Source organism: Setaria viridis, chromosome 5, assembly GCF_005286985.2.
Source record: "Setaria viridis chromosome 5, Setaria_viridis_v4.0, whole genome shotgun sequence".
Lineage (NCBI taxonomy): Eukaryota > Viridiplantae > Streptophyta > Magnoliopsida > Poales > Poaceae > Setaria > Setaria viridis.
In genome coordinates, this window is record NC_048267.2 from 26,998,112 (window position 1) to 27,022,075 (window position 23,964).

The 23,964-nt window shown below is 47.3% G+C and overlaps 1 protein-coding gene across 1 annotated transcript; it reads left to right on the plus strand.

Moving 5' to 3' along the window:
- The first annotated feature begins 10,383 nt into the window (after positions 1-10,383).
- LOC117855223 (aldehyde dehydrogenase family 2 member C4) lies at positions 10,384-14,862 on the plus strand. The gene is made up of 7 exons (XM_034737530.2): positions 10,384-10,657; positions 12,694-12,836; positions 12,933-13,580; positions 13,700-13,837; positions 13,959-14,096; positions 14,203-14,264; positions 14,372-14,862. The coding sequence occupies exons 1-7, from the start codon at positions 10,399-10,401 to the stop codon at positions 14,643-14,645; spliced, it is 1,662 nt and encodes a 553-aa protein (XP_034593421.1). The 5' UTR covers positions 10,384-10,398; the 3' UTR covers positions 14,646-14,862.
- The last annotated feature ends 9,102 nt before the right edge of the window (positions 14,863-23,964 follow it).

A 23,964-nucleotide genomic window follows, 5' to 3' on the forward strand; every position in this document is an offset into this window, starting at 1 on the left:
TTGGCTGGTGTCTAATCTGTTCAGGGAAAGAATATGTTTTATGATTTTACTGACAACCATCGACTTCCATGGGAACCTTTCTAGGACTATTAATCGTACTGTAGGAATATATGGCAACGTTTTTAAAATCAGTTCAGATATGATAAGGAATAATCGAAAATAAATAAATGAATGTCTTTGAGGAGCAAATTGCTTGAAAAGTACAACCACTGCTCTGATCTCATCCTATGAGAAATTGAACAAACTAGGAAGAAATGAAGAAAAAACATGTCTTATACAGATCAAAAGGTTCAGTAATTTGTTCCTGGTTGGATTTGATGTCAATGCATCATGGACATGTTCAAGAACAATGAAGACACATGTTTCGGCTACGTCAGCTGTTGTCTACTCTGTTCAAGAACATGTTTCAGTATTTAACTGACAACCATTGACGTTGTGTGGATTCTTTACTGTTAATCGCACTAGTGAATAATGTTGCTTAGTCCTATGGATCATTTACTATATGCTAAATGTTAGAGAAATGGGCTTAAGGCCTATTAGACAATTAAATTAAAAGACCCACAATAATAGGTGGTAGCTACACCTTGAAAGTTGAAAGTTGAGAGGATCTCTAACCAACTTATACGGTGGAGTCTGCTACACCTAGTAAAAAATTGGTTGAGGGATGGAAGGATGCCACACGCGCACTCACTCGCCGAGCCGCGCGGCGGTCGCGCTGAGCACGTGATGTGTGGGCTGGGCTGAGCTTGGTCTAGTTTTGCAGTAATTGACGAAGGTTTTCTGGTGCGTATAAGAACGACACTTCTTCTCTGTGTCTTCTGGGACGAAGGTTTTCTGAGCGGCACTTCTCTATCTTCTGGGAGGAGAACATTCCACCAGAGCTTCTCCACTGCTGCGTTGTGTTTTGCTGTCCCCGTTCCGGCGATCTGTGTGCATGGATTTCGCTAGAAGAGCAGGCCTCTGCACCTGAGGAGTAGAAGGGCGATCAAGTTTTTGGGGAGCGCTATCTTGTGCGACTGCTCGTTCCTGTCATCTACTACTACTTCTCGGCGACGCATCTGCACTGCATCAATTCTACACGGTCTTAACCTCTGATCGACTACATCGAACAAGCTCGACTAACGATGTCGTGTAACGGCGCATTCAGTTCCTCTGGAACTGGCCCCGCCTCAGGGTATTTTCTAATGAACTTCCTAGTGGATTGTTTGTTTTTTGTTATTTCCACTGTATGCTTTATGTTCATCGCTACAAATACAAGTGTTTATACTCCTGCTTATGTCATCGTTTGTGTCATGTTTTATTCTCTATTTCGGATTAAAATAAACTGTAAAATGCCTCTAATTCCAACAATAAAGACGCATAGGCGTCACTGAAAGTGAACATGGAATGAGCGTCTTTTCACCGGCAATTTGCTTGAAACAATGGAAGTCACCATTATGCTACTTTAATCGGGATGTCCCATCGGAGATGATTCTTTCTGATGTTTTGCTTGACGGCAAGGGGTCTTGGATAGCTTACAACTACAACTTATCGGCACGTCCTTAGTCATATTTCGTCATTGGCCAAAGACATGTAAGTTATAATAACAAGAGGCAAATCAACAAAGTCTCTGAACTCTGGTTGCTCCCAGTATCGCAGAGATTTGACCATACACCTATCATATCATAGATTGCTCTTTCTACTGCACAAACAGTATACAATTGCTGATACGTTGTCGTGGCTAGGCTCGTAGCAGCCTCCCGGCTCCGATTGCACCCAAAGTCAAACTCTGATTACGCGCTGGAGGTAGACGAAACTGAAGCCATAAAGCAACCACACAGCTCTCATGAATCATGGTCTCCATACTGCAGTGTCTGATCTGCATTACTTAAGGGCGCAACTAGCTTTCAACTAGATTAAACTAATTGCTTGTGAACTTATCCAAGAATTTGGAATATTCTTAGACTGTTCATCAGACAGGTGCTACTTGGGTTTAATAATTGAAATCAGGCAGGCTTGACTGTAAGGACCAATATTCAACGAACCCAAAAGCAGGCGACAGTTCAGTTGACCGGAGATAACGAAAATTATGACTGTCTTATTCAGTGATGCCAACTGATCGGTCGGTGATGGAAATTTTAATTTTTTTTAGTACAATAGGTGGGGGTTGTGGAATCTCATATGCTGTCGCCAGCTTGCAGCGATTGGTGAAGTTTCTTAAGCACATTTGGTTGTGACTTGTGAGGGTACCAAGGAAAAATGGTTTGCATTTTCAGACTTGTAGTACGGACTTGTGAACTTCAGCTGGCTTCAGCTGGTTTCGTATAATGTAATCTCTAGGTTGTTTTCTAAACATGTTATGACTCCATTTGCTCTTGTTTCATTAGCTTTTATTTTTTTTCAGACTTAGTGGTACCGTAGGATGTGTTTTCAAATTTTTTTAGGCAGCTGGTATTACATTTTCTCTGGAGGGATCTGCTTTTTGACCTACTCAGTTGTGTGACATGCGGTGCATTCCCTCGTCGAAAAGAAAATGGTAAACCTTTTCAAAAAAAAGAAAAGAAAAGAAAATGGGAAACAATAGTGTGATGCATGGCATGATACGCAAACTACATATTGGTCTATGATTTTGCATCTCTACAAAATGGTGATAATTCTTGACCCAGCGGAATCTATACTAACTGGTCAGTGGTGAAAACTTCGGAACCAAGCTACATGTTTCCAATCCGGCAAGCAAGTGATCTCTTTCTCTTTTCTCTGGATTCTCCGAAGGGACAGAGATGGGTGAAGGCGGAGCGAGGCAGAGCTTTGTCAGAAGGAGACAACTACGACGGCGAGATCACGCAACCAAATAACACCAGCAGTATCTGTTTGTTTATGCTCCGAGCTAGGCCGAGCAGACGCATTCAATCAGTTCGTATTTGATTCATTGATTGGGTTGTGTACTCGATGACCTGCTAATGAACGCATCAATTGCCAACCAATAAGTAATGCTGAACATGATCTCTGGTAAATCAAAACGTGCATGCTAATTTGCCATCTGTCAGTATATACAGTAACTGAAACGATTTCTTTTTCTTTTCCTTTTTTTTTCCCCTTGGGTGAGAGGACTTGCATGTTCTTTGGAGGGGGCCTGTTTCGAATCTACCTGTATGAATGCAATTCCGTCCGTCGAATAAAAGGTGGAAAACAACAGGATGATGCGTCGTCATTACAGAAGAATATACGCATGTAATGTCGCAGCCCTACGGAAAATGCTATACTCTGATCCGCACAAGTCATCGGTGGAAATTCCAGGACCAAGTTATCTATTTCAATTCGGCAAGCAAGTAGTGCTCGTGCTCTCAAGGAAAAGAAAAAGGGGTTCTCTAGAACGACAAGACAACCGACATGGCGAGATCACCAATTCACCATGGCCAAGTACCACCCAAGAGCTATGATCATCTACAGCTTGTTTACGCATTGAGCACGTCATTCAACTGGGAGCCTTTTTTTTTCAGCAGTTCATATTTGATTAGGCTGTGCGCTCGACTACTGGTTGCATTTCACGTTGACCTGCTAATTCAACACACCAATTGGCAGCCAATAAGTGATGCCGAGCATGATATCTGCTTAGTTATAATCTAGTTTTTTATATTATATTTTTGAAAGCATGGGGCGATGGGTCCACTGAGTAATATAATCACTGAAAACTGGGCTGTACTGGTGATATACTATTTTAGGGTTTTTGGATAAAATTATTCCCTCAAAATACACACGATAAGAGCAGAAATTAATTTCCTCCTAATCTCTCCCAATTAGTACGTATGGATTGAAGAGAATTATTATCTTAGTCAGAATGACGTACTGATGATATCATAAAACTTGCAAAGGCAAAATTACGTGTAGACTACGTAAAATAGTTTATCAGTCGTATCAATGAAATTTTCTTTCGCAGGAAAGTCATCAAAGTGGTATAATACTGACGAAGGTGGCGCACAGGAGGGACTTGTGTCGTCTCCAACAGTGCGGTCCTAACTGGTCGTAGCATGCGGCCTCACTTCAGATTATTCACGTTTTGTGTCAGCCTGACTGACCAATATTTCAAACTTGGCTACAGCTTGCTTCACTTCTCGACCTGATCCGGGGTTCCATGTGCTGCATTTTCAAGCATTGAACTGGTTCAAACCGAAGTACTAACCTACTTTTAGATAATGGAATATACAAAATTGTCCTAGACTCTAAAAACAGTTCGTGTAGGCATAATAACCCCGCTGAGGCCGATGTCTACTTGTAAATTGTAATAACGTTTGAAATGTACACATAACAGCTCTGGAAGAACAGCCTCTGTATCCCTTTTTCATGAAAATTATCATCCTCATGAGTTGGAATATTTGGACATCTTGGAATAACCTGATCTTTAGAGGCGACCAGCATGCAGTAGACAAGTGCAAGAACATTTCAAGAAGGAATTTGCCTTACTGTTGCACAGCGCAAAGCAGAAGTACTTCCCCGAAATTAAATCATGGATAGACGCCTTTTAATAGTAGTCCTTTTTTTCATTTTCTTCGTTTCTTTTTTTTTGTCTCCTGAGAACTCTTTTAGAGCCTTAATCTCATTGTAATTTTCTTCTTTTAATATATATACATAACCAGTAGGGGCAACCCCTCCTGTTTCCCTCAAAATTGAAATGTGCAGTACTATGTACATTATTCTAAACTCTGTTGTGTAATAAAGATGAGACTATTCGGTGTCTTTGCGAGTATCAGCCTTTTTTTTTTGAAACGATGTAGTATCAGCCTTGATGATGTAGGAACTGATAGAGTAAGCACACGATTTCCAAAGAGGGGACCCCACATCTACCACCAAGTTAAAAGGGATTTGGGGATAATGGTTCCCCTTGTCTTAACTCCTTTTGATTGGAATTTGGAAGTAGTGACCATCACCATTAACCTTGATAGTAAGCTCCCTCCATTTCAAAATATAAGGTACACATGTATTTTAAGGTTCAAACTTCGTTACCTTTGACCAACCAGTTAGTCAAAAAAATTAAATATGGAAAGTTTGTGCTGCAAAAAAAGGTTGTACTGGATTAGTTTTTGGAAATACTTTCTGATAATCAAATTTTATTGCCTCGGATAATATATTATTAGAGCAACTAGTGGTCAAAGTGTGATTTTGAAGATCATGCCAAGTCAAAATCTTGACTTATTTTTTGGGGGAGGAGAGTACTTTCTTACTTTTTGATAAATTTCTATTTTAGTAATAGTAAGATATTAATGAAATGCGGAACTTAATTTCCTATCAGGTACACTCTGGTGTGGTGTGGTGTTGCAGCGTCACTACAACGAAGGGTTCCACATGACGTTGGTCTTCTCGGTGTGGTGCAGTCTGTTTCTCGATTCCCTGTGTTGACGCTCACTATTGACACACTTTTACCCCTATTTATCTTCAATAATGACATGAATTTAATACCTAAACTATTGATTACACCTAATAAACTGGTCATTTTCACATATGCAACGTATTTTGGAGGATGTTGTGTTTTTGCAGGAAATTGGACATAAAAGCATATTCCTGGATAAAGCATTGAACGAGCGCCGAACCAGACAAAGATGAAGGTCAACATGCCCAGGAAGGGGCTAGGCCGATTGGCCTAGAGGAGCCTAGGCTGATCAGCCTGGCACCCTCTGGCATCCCCTGGTACCCATCTTTGGCAAGTAACCCTCCAACATGGCTTAGGGGCTAAGTTTATGAAGATATGGCAAAGACCAACTCGGGATCAAAGAGGGATCGAAGAAGATCAAGCGGAGATTTGGAAAGTCATTGAAGATCAATCTCATCCCGAAGCTGCCAACGTGCCAGGGACACATGCAAGTGAAAAGAAGATTCCAGAGTACCTGAGGAGACTTGGAGATGAAGCAGGACGTGAAGGGCTAAAAGGAAGGCCTAGGCCGATCGTTCTGGACCCTCCCAGGCCGATTGCCTGGGGGATTCATTTGCCCTCTCGCTTTCCAATTTTTGCCACGCGCTCTCTGTATTATAAATACCCCGAAAAATCCACTGAGCCCCATATTGAAGATGACGTACTCGAGGTGAAGTAGCAGAGAAGCAGAAGGAAGATGACGTACTTGAGGGACACCTCTCCGGAGAGCCGAGGGCTGTGCAATTGTTTGTCGGGGCTAGCATAGGCGAACCTTTGCCGGTGTGATCACCCTGCGAGGAAGATCACGCTGGAGTTTTGGAGCTAGAAGTCATCAAGATTAAGGTAGGATCCCGGTGGTGATCTTGTGATGTACAATCATTCATGATGAAGTAATAGATATGTTCATGTTATTAGCGATCTAAGTATCTCCTTTCATGATTTTATGCTTTATCGGGTTTGCTTGCTTTTCAATCTATGAATCGATGATAGATTGGCTAGGGTGTTCTTGTGGTCGTGGTGACCAAATTTGCATGCTTGATCTACCGATGAGTATGACATGTTCTTATGATCATGCCCTTAACCTGCTTGCACTGATAGAGGTGATCGGATCTTTCTTGTGTAAGGTGGGGTTTTTATGATCCGGACTGGAGGTGTAGATTTGAAGATATTTTTTTACTAAGATCATATATGTGTTGCTTTGCTACCCATGCTCAGAATTACAACATATACATAGTCTAGGTTGCTCTAGATTGGTTACCTTTGCTCTATCTGTTATCTGTCTGTACATGCTTAGTTGATTGGGTCTGAATCTCTCATAAACACCAAGTTAATACTAACAACGCTAGTTGAAATAGATCTTGTGCTATAAGTTCCACGACTTGATAAACCTTGGAGGAATACTTTGAGGGAAGAGCTACAGCTGATCCGTACATTTGTAGTTCACAAATTGGCGTGCTAACAGCCGTCAACACCCTGTCAGCACGGAGTCACGCCTGGAGGTTTGGCGACTACATGAGCGTGAGACTGTCGGGGGTGCCGCTATAAAGGCTTCGGCTCTGTGTTGTTGCGAGTTGATTGGTGTAGTGTGCTCTGTTGCCGTTGTTTGAGTGGAGTGGTGCGACCACGTTGATATCCCAATCCAACTAGTCGGTTTTGGCGGTTTAGAGTTGAGTGGTTAACCGTGTTGACGTCCCACTCTAACCGGGCGAGTCTAGTTGTTTTTCCTTTTCTTTTTTTTCCTGACTATAGCCTTCCAGGACTGTAGTCTTGTATTTTTTTCTGCTATGTCAATAGAAACTTGCACTATCTAAAAAAGATTCAATTTCTCATAATAAGTTGCCTAGGTATGTAGGCAACCTGTTAATTCAGGCTCTTTCAAATCCAAACTATCAATCACAGCATTAACTAAAAATCGCCATCTGCCAGTCATATCCATCACTGTTTTCTCTGCCGGTTTTCTAATGACTTTCTGCCATGAATGGAACAGATTCGGATCTACTCTCTCCATTTCAAATTGTAGATCGTTTTAGCATTTCTAGGTGCATAATTTGGAACGGAGGGAGTACAAAACATGAAGCAGTGCAGCGAGGAAGGAGTCTTAGGGGGTGTTTGGATCCTGAAGCTAAAATTTAATCCGTGTCACATCGAATATTCGGAGGCTAATTAGGAGGACTAAATATGAGTTAATTATAAAACTAATTACACAGATGGAGACTAAACGGCGAGACGAATCTATTAAGCCTAATTAATCATGGACTAATCATGATTAATACTCCTAATTAGACGGTTTAGACGCAGCACATTGTCAAATCATGGACTAATTAGGCTTAATAGATTCGTCTTGCCGTTAGTCTCCATCTGTGCAATGGATTTTGTAAATAGTTTATGTTTAATACTCCTAATTAGTATGTAAATATTCGATGTGATAGGGATAAAAGTTTAGCCTGGGGATCCAAACACCCGCTTAATTTGTATTCCAGCTGTTCTACTTAAAGTCTTAAACCCGTCTGAATCCACCCTCCTTAATTTGGTCCAGCAAACCGGGCTCCGCACCCCCGGGTCTGCCGCACCGGAGGAAAGCCGCCAGCGACTTGTTGTTGGCGTCGATTGCGGCAGCTTCGGCCTGCATCACATCCCTGGCTGTACGAACTGACACTAGCAGCTCCATGAGCTTGCGCTAGCTAACACACGGATTAAATTACGGTTGTTGCAGGACATAGGCAGCATCTAGATACTCTCCCTATGCTCAATTATGGTTAATGCCTCGTGGTATTGAGTTCTTCAGGAACATGGCAGCCTTTCTGTTCGAGACATTTTGTCTTCACAACAAGGAACAATGGAACCAGCATCTTTTAGTTTGCTGCCAGTTTTTAACAGCACTATAATATGTACGAAAACGTATAAAAATGTTCTTCATATTTGTAAATGTCATATATAAGTGTCACCCTGCATGTGTGATGCATCCAATGGTCGAGTCTTAAAAAAAAAGGAGATTATTTTGCTTTCTGAACCGAGCCAATACTTTCTAGAAGAAGACGCATGTATCCCCATATTTTTCCAGCGCACGCTACCAGAAAACAAATGGAAATTCCGTGAGAGACTATAAATTAAAATTTCCCGCGGGAAGCAAACCCGCCAGGGAAATCCATTTCCTCGTCATATTCCTTTATTTGGCGTTTGTTGGCGCTTTTCGTCATTTCGGTGACGGTTCTTGACCGCTCACGGGATTTCCGCTTTGTGTTAGGGACAGCGCTCGCGCACAGCAACTAACTGTAGTCCTCTGAGCATGTGTTTGGTTTTAGATGAGGTGGAACGGGTTGGGTTCATTTTACTTTTGTGAGTTGGGTTCAACCCATCTCGTGTTTGGATGAGAGGGATAGGTTTGTTCCAATTTTTTGTTTGGTTGAAGGGGTTGAGAGGGATGGGATGGATACCATTTTAACACTGTTAGCAACGAGTCCCATCTGTCAGCTGCGGGGTCCATCTATCATCCTCTTTTCTTTTCCTTATCTTCTCCATCCTCCCTCCACTCGCCTTTGCTCCTCCACCGGATGGCCGTTGCCCGGCACCGCCTACTCCTCCACGCCGCTGGTGCCGCCGGCACCGTCCGCTCGCCACCTCACGCTGGCCTTCACTCTCGTTTCGCTCGGTTTGTGTAGTTGGTGGAAAATAGAGGACCGGGAGGATGGGGTTTGACGGTGAGGTGGGGTGGCAGTCGACGGCAATGGTGGCCACTAGAGCTTCAATCCCCAGCGCCTGGGACCATGACGCACGGCAAGGAGAAGTGGAGTAGGTATCCGAGCAGGTGAGGCAGGTGTGGGCGGCGGTGATTTGATAATGGTGGGGTGGAGCTCGGGGATTTTTGCCGGCGGACGGAGCTTGCTCTGTTCTGATTTTCTTGGGCTGGAGGAAGAAGACTGAGAGAGGGAGAAAAGGAGCCGGCTGGTTTGGAGGAGATAAGACCGGGCGAGCGACAGTTGGGCGCGCCGAGTAATGGCGGGAGGACGGCGAGCAGTGGAGCAAGGACGATACGAGAACAGCGCGGCAGTGGTGAGCCGGAGCTGGTGTCGATCCTGGCGACGCCGCAAGGGGCTCTTGATGCTGGAGGGCACGGCAACCCCGACTTGCGGCGGTGGTAGCGGGTGGAGCAAGAGCGCCGCCGGGACGTCCGGGTGGCGGGTAGTGGAGGGCCACCTCACCCGCCTCGACCCGCGTGATGCCTAGCTGCTCGTCATCGAGAGCCGCGGCGGCAACGCATGCTACGCCGCCTTCCACTCCCTCAACGTCGGCCTCAGGTTCCAGGCGCTCCTCCCGCTTGCGTTCCTGGCGCTCGGATGGACGGCGTTGATGTGGGTCGAGTGCGTCCGCTCGTTTTGGGCGGATGCATTCGACCCGCATCTGGGAGGAATATTCCCTCCTAGATCCGACCCAACCTAAATACATTTTCAACCAAACGGGGATCGATGGGTCGAACCCATTCCAACCCAATTCGACCCTAACCCAAACACAGACAGGCTAATTGAGGCAGGAAGCAGGGCTATAGACCGCTAGAACGAACGAATGAGAAACGCACACGAGAACGACGTGGCTGCCTCCCAAGCCGGCCGCCCTTGTTCTCGCCGTGTAAGCTGGGGAGCCCCCACAAATATCTTGGACACGCAGCATGCGTGTATCAGTCTATGCATATGCAATGCAAGCTGAACAGAACTGTCGTGTGATGTGACCCTGCAGATGGAGAGTTGGCCTGCATACATACATACATACATACATATATATATATATATATATATATAATATAATATAATATAATATATATATATATCTTAAATACATATACTCTCTGCTCAACACATCTGCGGTTGATGATACAATAGAACCAGTCTCACTCTGTAATTCATTTGGACTAGAATATTTGTGAAGAAAAGAAAAGAGCATGGAGGTGAGAAGGGTCTGTCCAAGTCCAACACTCCAATGCCTCCAGCGCGAGTCTATCGAACGGTCTCCCTCCACCCTACATGGCTATTTATAAGGCGGCCAGCAGCAGGGCCTCCAGCTCCAGCCTCCAGGACGACGACTCTTCTCCCTCGGAGACGACGGCGAGGCGGCAGAGCCACACCACCGCACAGGCAGATCGCACAAGGAGCAGCAGAGCACAGAGGCAGCTAGCGTCGTCAATGGCGGGCAACGGCAAGGCGGCGGCGGGGGGCGTGGTGGTGCCGGAGATCAAGTACACCAAGCTCTTCATCAACGGCGAGTTCGTCGACGCCGTCTCCGGTACGCGCCCTGAGCCTCCCCAACCCGGCGCCGATATCGGCATGAAATTAATATATAGCTGCCGCGCCTTTTTAGCTTTGAGATTTTTTTTTTGCCATGCTTCCTGTCTACGTGTTCGAATGTCTGTTGCTCGCCCGTGCTATCCATTTGGATCTCAGCTGAATCCATGGTGCATAGCGCCGGCCGCTCTGCTATTGGCTTGGTCAACGCTGTAGGTTTGGATTATTGGATGGCGCTAGCTAGCTCTCTAGTTTTGTGTGTTCAGGTACGTGGCGGCGATCTGGGCGATGGGATCGCGGCGTTTGTTTAATTAGGGCCGAGTCGTTATTAGTTACTAACTTGTGTCCGGGCGATGCGATGCGTGCAACTTGGTGGTCTGGCTTCGCCGCCATCGCTCGTTCGGCCGAAACCAAGCCACGACGAACAAACCTGTGGGTGAAGTCACTGCACGGTCACGGTTAAAAAAAAAGCGACGCCGCCCAACAAGATTTTTTCCCCCCTTTTTTCTTTACCGCGCCTAGCTCCCACCGGCGGCCCTTTTCCCCCGCTCCAGCGGAAGCAGCGCTAGTTGTGAACGAAAGGTGCCCACAGCATTGGGATAGCATTGGGATACTAGTGCTAAATTTTAGTAGTGTCACGTCAGATGTTCGGATATTAATTAGAAAGACTAAATATGAGCTAATTATAAAACTAACTGCAGAATCCTGTGCTAATTCGTGAGACAAATCTATTAAACCTAATTAATCCATCATTAGCAAATGGTTACTGTAGCACCATATTGTCAAATCATAGACTAATTAGGCTTAATAGATTCGTCTCGCGAATTAGACTCCATGTGTGCAATTAGTTTTGTAATTAGCCTATATTTAATACTTCTAATTAGCATCAAACATCCCATATGATAGGTGCTAAACTAGTGTCACTAGGGTGTATCAAACGCTCCCTAATCCTATTATCTCGCATTGGGTTGCGCTCTGTCTGGTCAAAACCCAAGACCTTGCCGGCTTGCCACTGCGGAAGCGTCCTTCGCCGCCACCGTATCCTGCCTCCGATTTCGTCAAAGGAACGTGCAGTGCTACTTGTGTGGGGCCCATGGCCCGGATAGGGGAGAGGAGGGCACCACGTGACGCCAACCATGACGTCATGCGCCAGGCATGTCCGTTCGATCAGATCAGCTCCTCCTGCTACAGGTGCTAATGGTCTGAGAACTGGACCATAACTGCACCAAACCACTTCAATAGTATGTGTTATCCCACTCCAGACTGCCCCCAGCCCGCCACCTTCCAAAACCAAGCTAGACTGAACTACATGAAGCATTTCGAGCAATCAAACCACCCTACCTTCACAAACCACGGTTTGAAACCCGGCACTTCTCTTCGCTTAACGAACAAGTTCGGTTGTGCGTGCTCCCGCTGCAGCAGCCAGCTAAAAACCCAACCAGATCAGTGCATGTGGTGTTCAGACCATTAAAGCCCACCCCGAACTGAACCAGATCAGTTTTTCCAGCAAACCAAACCCAACCAGATTATTTACAGAGTTAGCCCAGTTCTCACCAAACTATTTAGCATCCAGGACGAGGCCCAAACTGTTAGCACTGGTTTCAACCCGGACCATTGGTCCTGCCCTATGCAGCACAAAGCCACAAAACGGTTGTATCGACCTCTACGTAACCACGCAACCTTTGGTTGCTGCCAGCGGATCCAAAACGGGACTGCATATTGGGCTAAGTTGCTGAATCACGACTAAAACAGTCTAATCTTGCCTCGTAAACCTCCTATTGTTAAGCTAAATACCACCTATGTTAAAGGGACTACATAAGCTCGCCCTGGACTGCAGCCCGGGCAGCCTGGGCCCTAGATCTGCCCCTGTTGCTGCCTGACCTTGACTTCCTGCCACCCACGCTACTTACAACCATTTATATAAACTACACGTACATGGTGACATCCTCGTTTGAGAAAGAAAAGGAACGTATTTGTACGTGCCAAGATGCGTGCGTGACTTGTGTCTAAATGCATTTATTTTATCTCATTTGGCAGGCAAGACGTTCGAGACCCGGGACCCGCGGACCGGCGACGTGCTGGCCCACGTCGCCGAGGCCGGCAAGGCTGACGTGGACCTCGCCGTCAAGGCCGCCCGGGACGCATTCGAGCATGGCAAGTGGCCCCGCATGTCAGGCTATGTAAGTACCCAAACCAGTCACCAAATTTAAACCAAATCAAGCTTAACTCAAAAGCAAACTTGAAAGTGTCATGCACTCATGTTACGAAATGCACAGGAGCGTGGCCGGATCATGAACAAGCTGGCGGACCTGGTGGACCAGCACACGGAGGAGCTGGCGGCGCTGGACGGCGCCGACGCCGGGAAGCTCCTCCTCCTCGGAAAGATCATCGACGTCCCCGCCGCCACGCAGATGCTGCGCTACTACGCCGGCGCCGCCGACAAGATCCACGGCGACGTGCTCCGGGTCTCCGGCAAGTACCAGGGCTACACGCTCAAGGAGCCCATCGGCGTCGTCGGCGTCATCATCCCCTGGAACTTCCCCACCATGATGTTCTTCCTCAAGGTCAGCCCGGCCCTCGCCGCCGGCTGCACCGTCGTCGTCAAGCCCGCCGAGCAGACGCCGCTCTCCGCGCTCTACTACGCGCACCTCGCCAAGCTCGCCGGGGTTCCCGACGGGGTCATCAACGTCGTACCCGGGTTCGGGCACACCGCCGGCGCCGCCATCACCTCCCACATGGACGTCGACAGCGTGGCTTTCACCGGATCCACGGAGATCGGTCGCCTCATCATGGAGTCGGCCGCGAGGAGTAACCTCAAGACGGTGTCGCTGGAGCTCGGCGGCAAGTCGCCGCTCATCGTCTTCGACGACGCCGACGTCGACATGGCCGTCAACCTGTCGCGGCTCGCCATCTTCTTCAACAAGGTACGTATTGCATTGCAGGCAAACAAACATTCAGCATCTCTGATGATTAATTCTGATTCGGAGTAATGAGCTGAGTACTGATCAACTGTTCTGACGCCTGAATGAACTTGCAAATGCAGGGGGAGGTTTGCGTGGCCGGATCGCGCGTTTATGTGCAGGAAGGGATCTACGACGAGTTCGTCAAGAAGGCCGTGGAGGCCGCGCAGAGCTGGAAGGTTGGAGACCCGTTCGATGTCACCACCAACATGGGTCCTCAGGTAAGATCATAGGCAGCATACTCTGTTTTGTCACGGTTTCTTCTGAATTTCTTGGAGCAAAGGATGTAAAATCGGTCAAGTTCATGGCAGAAGCTCTGAATGACTCTGTTCGTTGTGCTAGGTTGACAAGGAACAATTTGAGAAGGTGTTGAAGTACATTGAGCACGGAAAGAGCGAGGGCGCGACTCTGCTCACCGGCGGCAAGCCCGCCGCTGAGAAAGGGTACTACATTGAGCCCACCATCTTCGTCGATGTCACGGTAAGTTCCACAAAGCACAACAGAATAACAGATCAAAATTACATTTCCTGCACTTAGAAAGAGTGTCAGTCGCTGACACATGCTCACTCTGATGGATCAACCACAGGATGACATGAAAATCGCGCAGGAAGAGATCTTCGGCCCCGTCATGTCCCTCATGAAGTTCAAGTAAGTGCACCCAAAATCTCGCAGCAACCTCGCATCATCAGAATCGTCGGAGGCCAGCCTCATGCAATACTGACTGACCCAGTGACCCTTGATCCCATTCATTGCAGGACGGTCGACGAGGTGATCGAGAAGGCCAACTGCACCAAGTACGGGCTCGCCGCCGGGATCGTGACCAAGAGCCTGGACATCGTCAACCGGGTGTCGCGGTCGGTGCGCGCGGGCACCGTGTGGGTCAACTGCTACTTCGCCTTCGACCCGGACGCGCCCTTCGGCGGCTACAAGATGAGCGGCTTCGGCCGGGACCAGGGGCTCGCCGCCATGGACAAGTACCTCCAGGTCAAGAGCGTCATCACCGCGCTCCCGGACTCGCCGTGGTACTGATCGGCTGCCACTACCGGCCGGCACAGATCGACCAGTCCATGTCTTCTTTGTGCAGTGTACAAGCGTGCTCACAGCTCAGCTGCTGCTTGCGTTCTCATCTCGGTTGTGACTGATGTATTGGATAATTATTTGTCCTGCTCCCCATCTTTCCTGTACGCAGCTGCGAAGCGAACATGAACGAATGTTGCCACATTTATGTTAGCAACACTTGAGGTTTCGTTCTGTGATACATGTAGTTTAGTAGTTATATAATACAGTTACTAGAGCAAAGTACATTATTGCCGTCCTGGTCTCTAAACTCGGAAATTGCATCTTAAACTTAGCCCCGCTATCGTACTAATATCGAAACTCGCAAATGTGGCACCTTAAACTTAACTTCGGTTGTGTCCTGGTCCCTAAACATGCAAATCGCAAATGTCTCCATTTATTTTGTACGGAAAATTCTTATGAAAAATTCTTATTTCATTGAAAATGTATTTCATATGTATTTTCCCATTTATTTTTGTATAAAGGAATGAAATTGGCTTGGGTGACATCATGCTGACATAATTGTCCCAGCTATAGAACGGAGCAGAGCCCACCGGTGCGATGGGCAAATTCACTGTGACGGAGATGGCACGGCCAATCTTTACCTATTATTAAAGCAAGTAACGCCTCTGCCCGGATTTTCATACGTCGTGGTAATTTTGCAGAAAAACCCCCTGATGTTTTGTGTAATCAACCGCAGTCCATTATTATGAATAGTCTGGGTGTCGGATTGAAAAAGGAGGAAAGAGAGGGGGTTAAAGGGGAAAGTTCTTCTCTTTCTCCGAAACCGCTCCCGTCTCCGCCATGGAGCGCGCCGACGAGGCGCCGCGGGGCTCGGGGCCCTCACGCTGTGCCGCTCCGCCGTGCAGGCCGCTACCGCTCCCGTCTCCGCCATGGAGCGCGCCGACGAGGCGCCACGGGGAGTCGCCGCGAGCCCGCCGCCTCCCCCTTCCGCGACCTCTCCAACCTCCTCACCTCGACACCTAACCCCAACCCCGTCCCCGCCTCGCCGCACTTCTTCACCGCCACCAAAACCCCCCTCCAGGCTTCCACTCCGACGCCGCTCCGCCGCCGGAGGCCCGGCAACGGCACCCCGGCCCCGACACGCTTCGGACGCCACCTCCGCGCGCTCGAGGTTGACCAGTCGCGCTCCGCCCGCCGCGCCGAGTTCGGCCGCGAGCGCGCCCTCCGCGCCTTCGCTGACTCCGCTTCGTCATGGCTCTCGCTCCTTCTCCGCGACCCCGCCGCCTGCGGCTGCTCCCCGGCGGCCACTGGTTCCACCGCGGCCGCGCGGCCCTGCGCTGTGGGCAAGCGCGACGCGCTCGATGGAGAGCGGGGGCGTGGGGGGCGCAGCCCGAAGAGGCGCCGCGGTGGTGGTGATCGTCGCGGGGAGAGGAGGAAGGAGATGACGCCGACAATGGTGGCCGCGTTACGGGATTCTCTGAGGGAGGTGTGCAGCCTGGAGGATGTCACGGAGAGAATGGAGAAGTATATGAGCAAGGACGCGTGCGAGGAGGTGCTCGTCATGATGTTTCAAATCTGTAAGGTGAGTCAATTTCGAAGGTTGAAACTCAACGGCTTAGCAATTTAACATTCTCATTGTGGCTTACTAATTTTGGATTGTTAGGTTAGAAACTGTACATACCCGCGTCGTCGCCGCAGGGGCCTTCCTCTGGGCCGCCGCCACCTTCCTCGTCGCCGTCTCCGACAGCTTCGCATAGGTCGGTCGGTCCCCCCCCCCCCCCGCGCGCGCTCTCTCTCTCTCGCCTGCGCGCAAAATTAGCTTGGTTTAATCTTGTATTTGCTGTGATCCTGGCGCATATTTAGTGCTTAATTCGGGTGCTTTCAAGTTTCGCGGCATGGCCCAAGATTTGGATTCCGCGTCTTGTGAAATTTGTTGATTCGATTAGTTCACAGCGAAGTCTACGGGGGATAGCTGGACTGAGAACAGCAAGCAGTACAGCTACAGCGGCATCGGGAGTTGGGGGGAGAAGCGAGGGGGAAAACGCTAAACAAAATGGCCTGGTTAGGGAGGAGGCTATGCAACAACCAAAAATACAATTCTTTTGGGTTTTTGATTGTTGCACCAGGGTTAGAAATAAAAAAAATCATGATATTAAAAAATACTATTGATCTTTACCGTAGCAACGCACGGGCATTTTGCTAGTTTCTTTTAAAGAACAAAAGAGAAATTACGTATGAAAAAACATTAAGACTTGGATTCCACATGTCAATAAGTTAAATAAATGAAGAAACATGCAATTTGCAAGTTCGGAACCAAAATGACACGGAAAAGTAGTTTAGGGAGTCAAATATGCAATTTGTGATATGGATTAGGATGATACAGCATGATAAGTTGGAGAACCACTGATGCACTCTACTCTACTTACTATGTATCACATAGGATTTCTAATATTCTGGTGGAGCTATATATCATGCGTCTAAATTTTGGCTTCTCGTATTCAATCAATCTCGTCATCTCATCCGACCATCCAAATTAAACATTTTCATCTTTGTTAAAAAAAAAAATCTCATACCTCGGTCCAATCTGCTTCCTTCCACCAAGTGGCTGCACGATGCTCTCTCGCCTCCTAGTATCCTGGCAGTGACATTTTGATGCTGCCTGCTGAAGGCTGGCTTGTGGACCTGAGTACTTGGTTTTGTTGTGTTACACGGCGAGAGGCAATTCAGACTTTTTACTAGGCATCCTCTCACCTCACAAAAAAAAAAGAATGCTAATCTAATAAGGGTGCCATGCTTCATACAAAATCATTTTTTTTTGGCAATGGTAGAACTCTTTGCACAAAACCACCATTTGGTAGTGTCCCTGAGTTTGTGCAGAACATGGAGCATGACATGACGATCATCGTCTCGTCGACCTTTATAAAAGGGATTCACCACCATCGCAATTCTAAAATAGCGCCGCCACACCACATTCATCACCACTGCCTACGAGGCCACCACCGCCATCTGAAACACCGTCACAAACTCGCAAATCTGCTCCTGCGCAAGCGAGAGGGAGGGAGATGGTTGCAAAGCTGAAGCACGACCTCCCTTCCCCCTCCTCGGCGTGGTCTTTGTCTCCGACATCGACGCTAATGCCAACATGCTCACCGACCACTACCAGTGCGGAGAAGTAGGATGTAACTATGTAACTATGGTAACCCTAAACTTATAATTTCTGTCATCGCTACATTACTGGTTTCTTCAACATCAGTTAAATTTCAATTCAGTCAAAAGTGAACTGCTGCAAATCTAAAAAATAAACATAGCTGGTCACTTTTTATTTTTTCAAGATTCTGTAATGCATGAAAGCATATAACTCTATCATCGAAAAACCAATCACTTGCATTGCATAATTAGAATTATAGTCTAAATTATGCAAAGAATTTACTACGTAGAATTGCTTAGATTAGTCACAATAGTTCTAGTAGAATTGCTTAGATTAGTCACAATAGTTCTATCTTATTTTGTGTAGTAATTAGATCAGAAGCCACATCATTTATTTTATTTTAAATGGTTTGCTGAAAAAATGGTAATGCGATAACTCAATAACATTTGTTTGTCGGATCTTGCATTGGAATTAGCAATTTCATGGCAGTTAGTGAACTTGTCAGGTGAATAATCTGCTGGAAAATGAAAGAAAGATGGTCCAGCTACTGTTGATGCCTTTAACTAATTGTCTTTGCTTATGTCAAGCGAAAAACCACTGATATTTAGCTAGCAAATGGTATGGAAAATACTACTGGAATATTCATCCCCGTGTTTCCTTATGATCAAATCAGCCCTGATAGCTATCTTGTAATTATGGAATGAACTTTGGTCGTGTGATATAGTTTCTATAATTGAGAGAAACAACAGAAGTTGAAAAATATCTTGACATCAGCTGCATGACCACCCTCGAGGCATCTGGATGCAACGCAACGGACGCGGATTCTTTCGGAACAATCCCAAACCTCGTTTAGGGTTGGTTATTAGGCTGATACCCACCGAGTCAGGCCCGTTTCATGCAGGATTAAGAACATACTCTAGGTACTAGTCAGAACCATGGCTTCCCACTAAAATACCTCGGGCTACCACTTGCGATAAGGCGCCTAAGGCGAGTGGACTTCCAACCCCTTATAGACAAAGCAGCTAAGAAACTATCTGGGTGGCAAAATCGCAACATCACACAAGCAGGCCGAGTCTGCCTCGCCAAAGCTGTGCTTTCTGCGCAACCTTTATATCTACTAACTGTATTAAAACCAACATGCGAAGTCCTGGAAGAACTAGACAAAATAAGGAAGAGGTTTATCTGGGCCGGAGACAACCTGCTAACAGGTGGCAAGTGCAAGGTCAACTAGATCAAATCCTGCTTACCAAAGGAAAACGGTGGTCTAGGAATACCGAACCTTCAAAATTTTGCTAGAGCATTGCGACTCCGATGGCTTTGGCATGAATGGGAGTCCCCGGGGAAAACATGGATTAGAATGGACACTCCATGCGACGACTCTGATCGACGCTTATTCGCGGCTTGCACAACTATCACAGTGGGAAATGGATGCAAAACAAGCTTCTGGCACTCAGCTTGGGGAAGGGGTACCCGACCAAAGGACATTGCGCCCAACATATATAAGCTATCTAGGGGGAAGCATAAAACTCTCGCAGAGGCATTACACAACAATAGATGGGTGACGGACATAAACATCCACGCCGGACTAACAACGCGGCACTTACAAGAATTCGTCACACTATGGCGGCTAGTAGCGACAGTAAGCCTCCAAGCACAACACGAAGACACAATCCGCTGGAGATTCACGCCAAATGGGCAATACTCAACGGCATCAGCATACAAGGCACAGTTCTTATGATCCACTTATGCACCGCACAGTAAAACAATATGGAAATGCTGGGCACTACCGAAATGCAAATTTTTCGCGTGGCTGATACTACAGGATCGGGTTTGGACAGCTGATCGACTTGTGCGAAGAGGGTGGCCGCACTCGCCATGTGGTCCTCTATGCCGAGTACAACAAGAGACAGCTCACCATCTCCTGACACAATGCAGATACACCAAACGAATATGGAGTCTTGTTACCACTTGGGCATCGCAACCCAGTTTACACCCTTCGGAATGGCCGCCATCTGCCAATGCTCTTGAGTGGTGGATCAATATGACTACAAGGACAGAAGCTCCTCGGAAAGGAACTTGCTCTATGGGCCTGCTGGTAATATGGGAAATTTGGAAGGAACGCAATCGAAGAATTTTCGACCATCGAGGGATGGCCGCATCCTCCCTGCAGGCACAAATCAAAGCGGAAGCAGACACATGGATTTTAGCGGGGGCGAGAGCACTAGCGCAGTTCTTATCCAGAGAGTAATCGTGATAGGAAAAGGAAATTTTGTATCTCTACCGTAAAAATCTGTAACTATCTACTTTCTCAATGAAATAGGCACTATCCCGTGCCAATTCGTTCAAAAAAAAAAAAGAACCATGGCTCCCTAAACCACCAGCAGGGCACGTCTCGGACCCCCGCCGAAGCGTGGATCCGCTAGCCAAGTAGGTGACGAACAGTGCGGTGTAACGGAAGAAACACCAAGTCAAGGCTGGTGATCTATTCGTCCAGCACAGTGTGTGCTTCTTTTGTTGGCCATAAGCACTCCATAAGAGAATATTTTTTTTTAAAAAAAAACTTGAGACATGTACGAGTAAAGATAGCACTTCTTACACTACTATCCCATGGAGTACAGCACTGCTACAGGAGCAAAGAAAAAAATAAAAAAGAAAAGAACTATCCCAAGAGCACTCATAGAACCATGGCTCCCTAGACCCACCAGCAACCCACAGGCTCTGACCTCATCCCCCATGAGACGGAAGCATTTGATCAGCTCGCGAAGTAGGTGACGATCAGCGCCGCAAACATGAGCAGGTACGCGACCGCCTGATCAATGGCCTTCGCGTCGATCACCCGCGCAGCGGCCGCCGTCGCCGGTGCCGGCTTGTTGTCGTGCGCCATGGACAGCTGCATGAGCCCGGAGAAGAAGAAGGCGGTGAATAGCAGGATGCACGCCTTCATGGTCGCCATGTATTGTATCCTAATTTGCTGTACGAAATAATGATAATTTGCTGAACTAATTAGCTTATGGGTCACCGGTTGCAGGTCTTTTCTTGGTTAGATGTTTAAGGCAATGCAATGTGGATGAAGATGAATTACTGGCCGGGTGGGGTATTTGTAGTGTCAGTCTGGAAGAGCAAGCAAGCCAAGAGAGAAGAGTTCTTCTCTTCAGTGTGCTTTGTTTGATCAGGACTCAGAGACGAACAAAAAAGGCTTCTGAAATTTGGATGCACGACGAACGGGTCAATTTGTCCGTCAGGCTCGGCAGGATTGACTGGCCGTTTCGCTAACATGCTGAGCTTTTGGGAGTTGTTTGTACTGTCGTCTAGGCCCTCAAGTCGATGTCAAGCTGCTTTCAAAAAAAAAAGGTCGATGCCAAGCTTTGTAACTTTCTGTATCGTTTCGCAGGAGTTGAGAACACAATGCATGGCGTGGCAGGATGAGTGAGATGGCGTCGTCTGGGCTTTGAGCCTTTAGCGGCGCGAAATGGTGTCGGGCCCGTTGAAATCATCAGCAAGGAGCGGCGCCAGGCCGCCAGCAGAACAACGCTGACCTGGCCACGCGGTTCCCCGTGGGCGGCGCAACACATTTGTAATTATGTATCAGAAGAAGTTGAGCGAAGCATCATGAATGAGTTGCCACATTCATACACGACGCGATTTTATCAAATTCATGGAGAAATAAACATGAGACTTGTCAGTAAGACTTGCTTTTCTGCAACTTCACTACGGGAAACCTTGAATTTGCGGAGTGTAATTACTTCGCCGAGTGTATTATTTCGGGCACTCGGCGAAGGACCGGTTTGCCGAGTGCAATACCAAAAACACTCGGCAAACATAATACACTCGGCGAAGGACCGGTTGGCCGAGTGCCACCACAAAAACACTCGGCAAACACCCACGAGGCACTCGGCAAAGATGGACACTCGGCAAACTGACAAGTACGTGACTTCCCCGTGCCGCCGCCGTTTGCGGATGTGTGACGGACGTTAGGCTTTGCCGAGTGTCTACGGGGGGCACTCGGCAAAGCCACTAGTTTGCCGAGTGTCGTGATGGGACACTCGGCAAAGCCACTAGTATGCCGAGTGCTAGGGGGCACACTCGGCATACTATAGGGTTTGCCGAGTGTCTTTTGACACACTCGGCAAAAATAATTTTTTTTCCCTCCTCCACCCTCCAAACTTTTTACACTCCACATGTATGGCATTTGGCACTGCATGGTAGAAGGTGGACTATTTTTTGACCTGTTTGCTATATTTAATCAATTAATTTCATTTAGAGTAATTTTTTGATTTAAGTCAAATTTGAACTGCAGGTGGTTGGAATAATGGAATAATATGAGTGGAAAAATCATATTCATGTTAGTGAGTCCAAATTGAGGTCTCACCCAGAAAATAAAAAGAAATTTCGAACATTTTGCTAAGGAAACACGACTATGAACGTGTGGCCAAATGATTGTTTAATTCTCAAAAATACAAACGAAGTTTGAAAATCATGAGATTTTGCAAGATGCTATGATTTCATATGCAGAGGCTGTGGTAAAAAATTGATAAGGTTTCGCACAAGTTTTGACATATGATGTTTAGAATTCGAAGCATCTCCCGAGAGGATTCGTAGAAGTTGAAAGGATCCGGTAAGATTTTGAGACGAATCGATACATGTATTTCTCATTGAGTCCAATTTTTTTTTATAGGCTATAGAGAACATAGATTGGTTCATGTCAAATTTTGGAAATTTTTCAGATCCGTTTGGTAATTTTTATTCATTAATTGCACATATATGAATTTAATAGATATAAATTTAATATGAGCTATAAATCCATGAAATGATGGAACAATATTACTTAAAAAATGAAATACGCAATGTTTAGTGAATTTGACTAGGTTTTTGCAAACTTTACAATCTTTTAATTAATAAAACTAGTTTGACATGAAATAATAGTACTCATTTGCCGAGTGTCAAACTTGGGACACTCGGCAAACATCGCCGCGGTCCACCTGCCAGACGCACTCTGAAATCCGAAAAAAAAAATTGAAAAAAAAATGTTTGCCGAGTGCTCCTGATCTAGCACTCGGCAAAGCCTTTGCCGAGTGCTAGATCACAAGCACTCGGCAAACATCGACGCGGTCCACCTGCCAGACGCACTGCGAAATCCGAATAAAAAATTAAAAAAAAAATGTTTGCCGAGTGCTAGATCATAAGCACTCGGCAAAGTGGCCCTATCCACACTTAGCGCACCGCGCGCCTGACGCCCGGCCACACGCACGCCAACAGCCACGCACGCACACGCCCGCGCCCGCCGCCGCCTGGCCCCCCGCGCCCGCGCCGCCGCCGCCGCCCGGCCCCCCATGCCCGCGCCGCCGCCCCGCACCGCCCGCCCGCCCGCGCCGCCGCCCGGCCGCGCTGGGATGAGGCGCCGGCCGCCGGCCCCCCGGCCTCCCCTGCGCCCCCGGCCGGCCTCCCCTGTGCCCCCGGCCGGCCTCCCGCGCCGGCCCCCCGCGGCCGCCCCCGTTCGGCCGCCGCACCGGCCCCCGGCCGCCCCCGTCCGGCCGCCGCACCGTCCCCCGGCCGCCCCCGCTCCTCTATTCGTGGCCGTCGCCCCTCCGGTAAGTTGAAAATGTTGAAAATACTAGAGAATGCAAGGGATAGGGGGAGGGGGGATATTGCAAAATTCCATTTGAGATGCTGGTGGTGGGCGGTTATGTGCAAAATAACCTCCTCCCCCTGTCCCTTGGATGAGCATCTTGTGACCTTGATTGAAAGTTTCCAAGATTGCACAGTGTTTCTGTTTTGTGTTTTGTACCAGATATGTTCTCTTTTAAGATTGACGGTTAACTACTACTGAAATGAAAAAATAATTTGCCAAACATGAGAGCACCCGGGTGAGTTGGAGAATAGAACCAAGAACCATATGAATAGGTTCCACAACAAGGAAGCCAACCAACTAAGTTATAGACTTACTCTCAATTCATTGTGATATTCCACTTTTCTGTGATAGGGTCAGGTTATGTTAGGTTTTGTTGTCCCCATACGTAATCCACTGTCGAGGTACCATATCAAAGGCAAATTAAATTGGGACTATCTATATATCTATCGACAGATTACTTCTGTCCAATTCTATCTATTTTTTTTTTGACAAATCAGGTGCTGACGCATCAGCATGCAAAACTTGACAGATTTATAGAACAAAAATCTGTC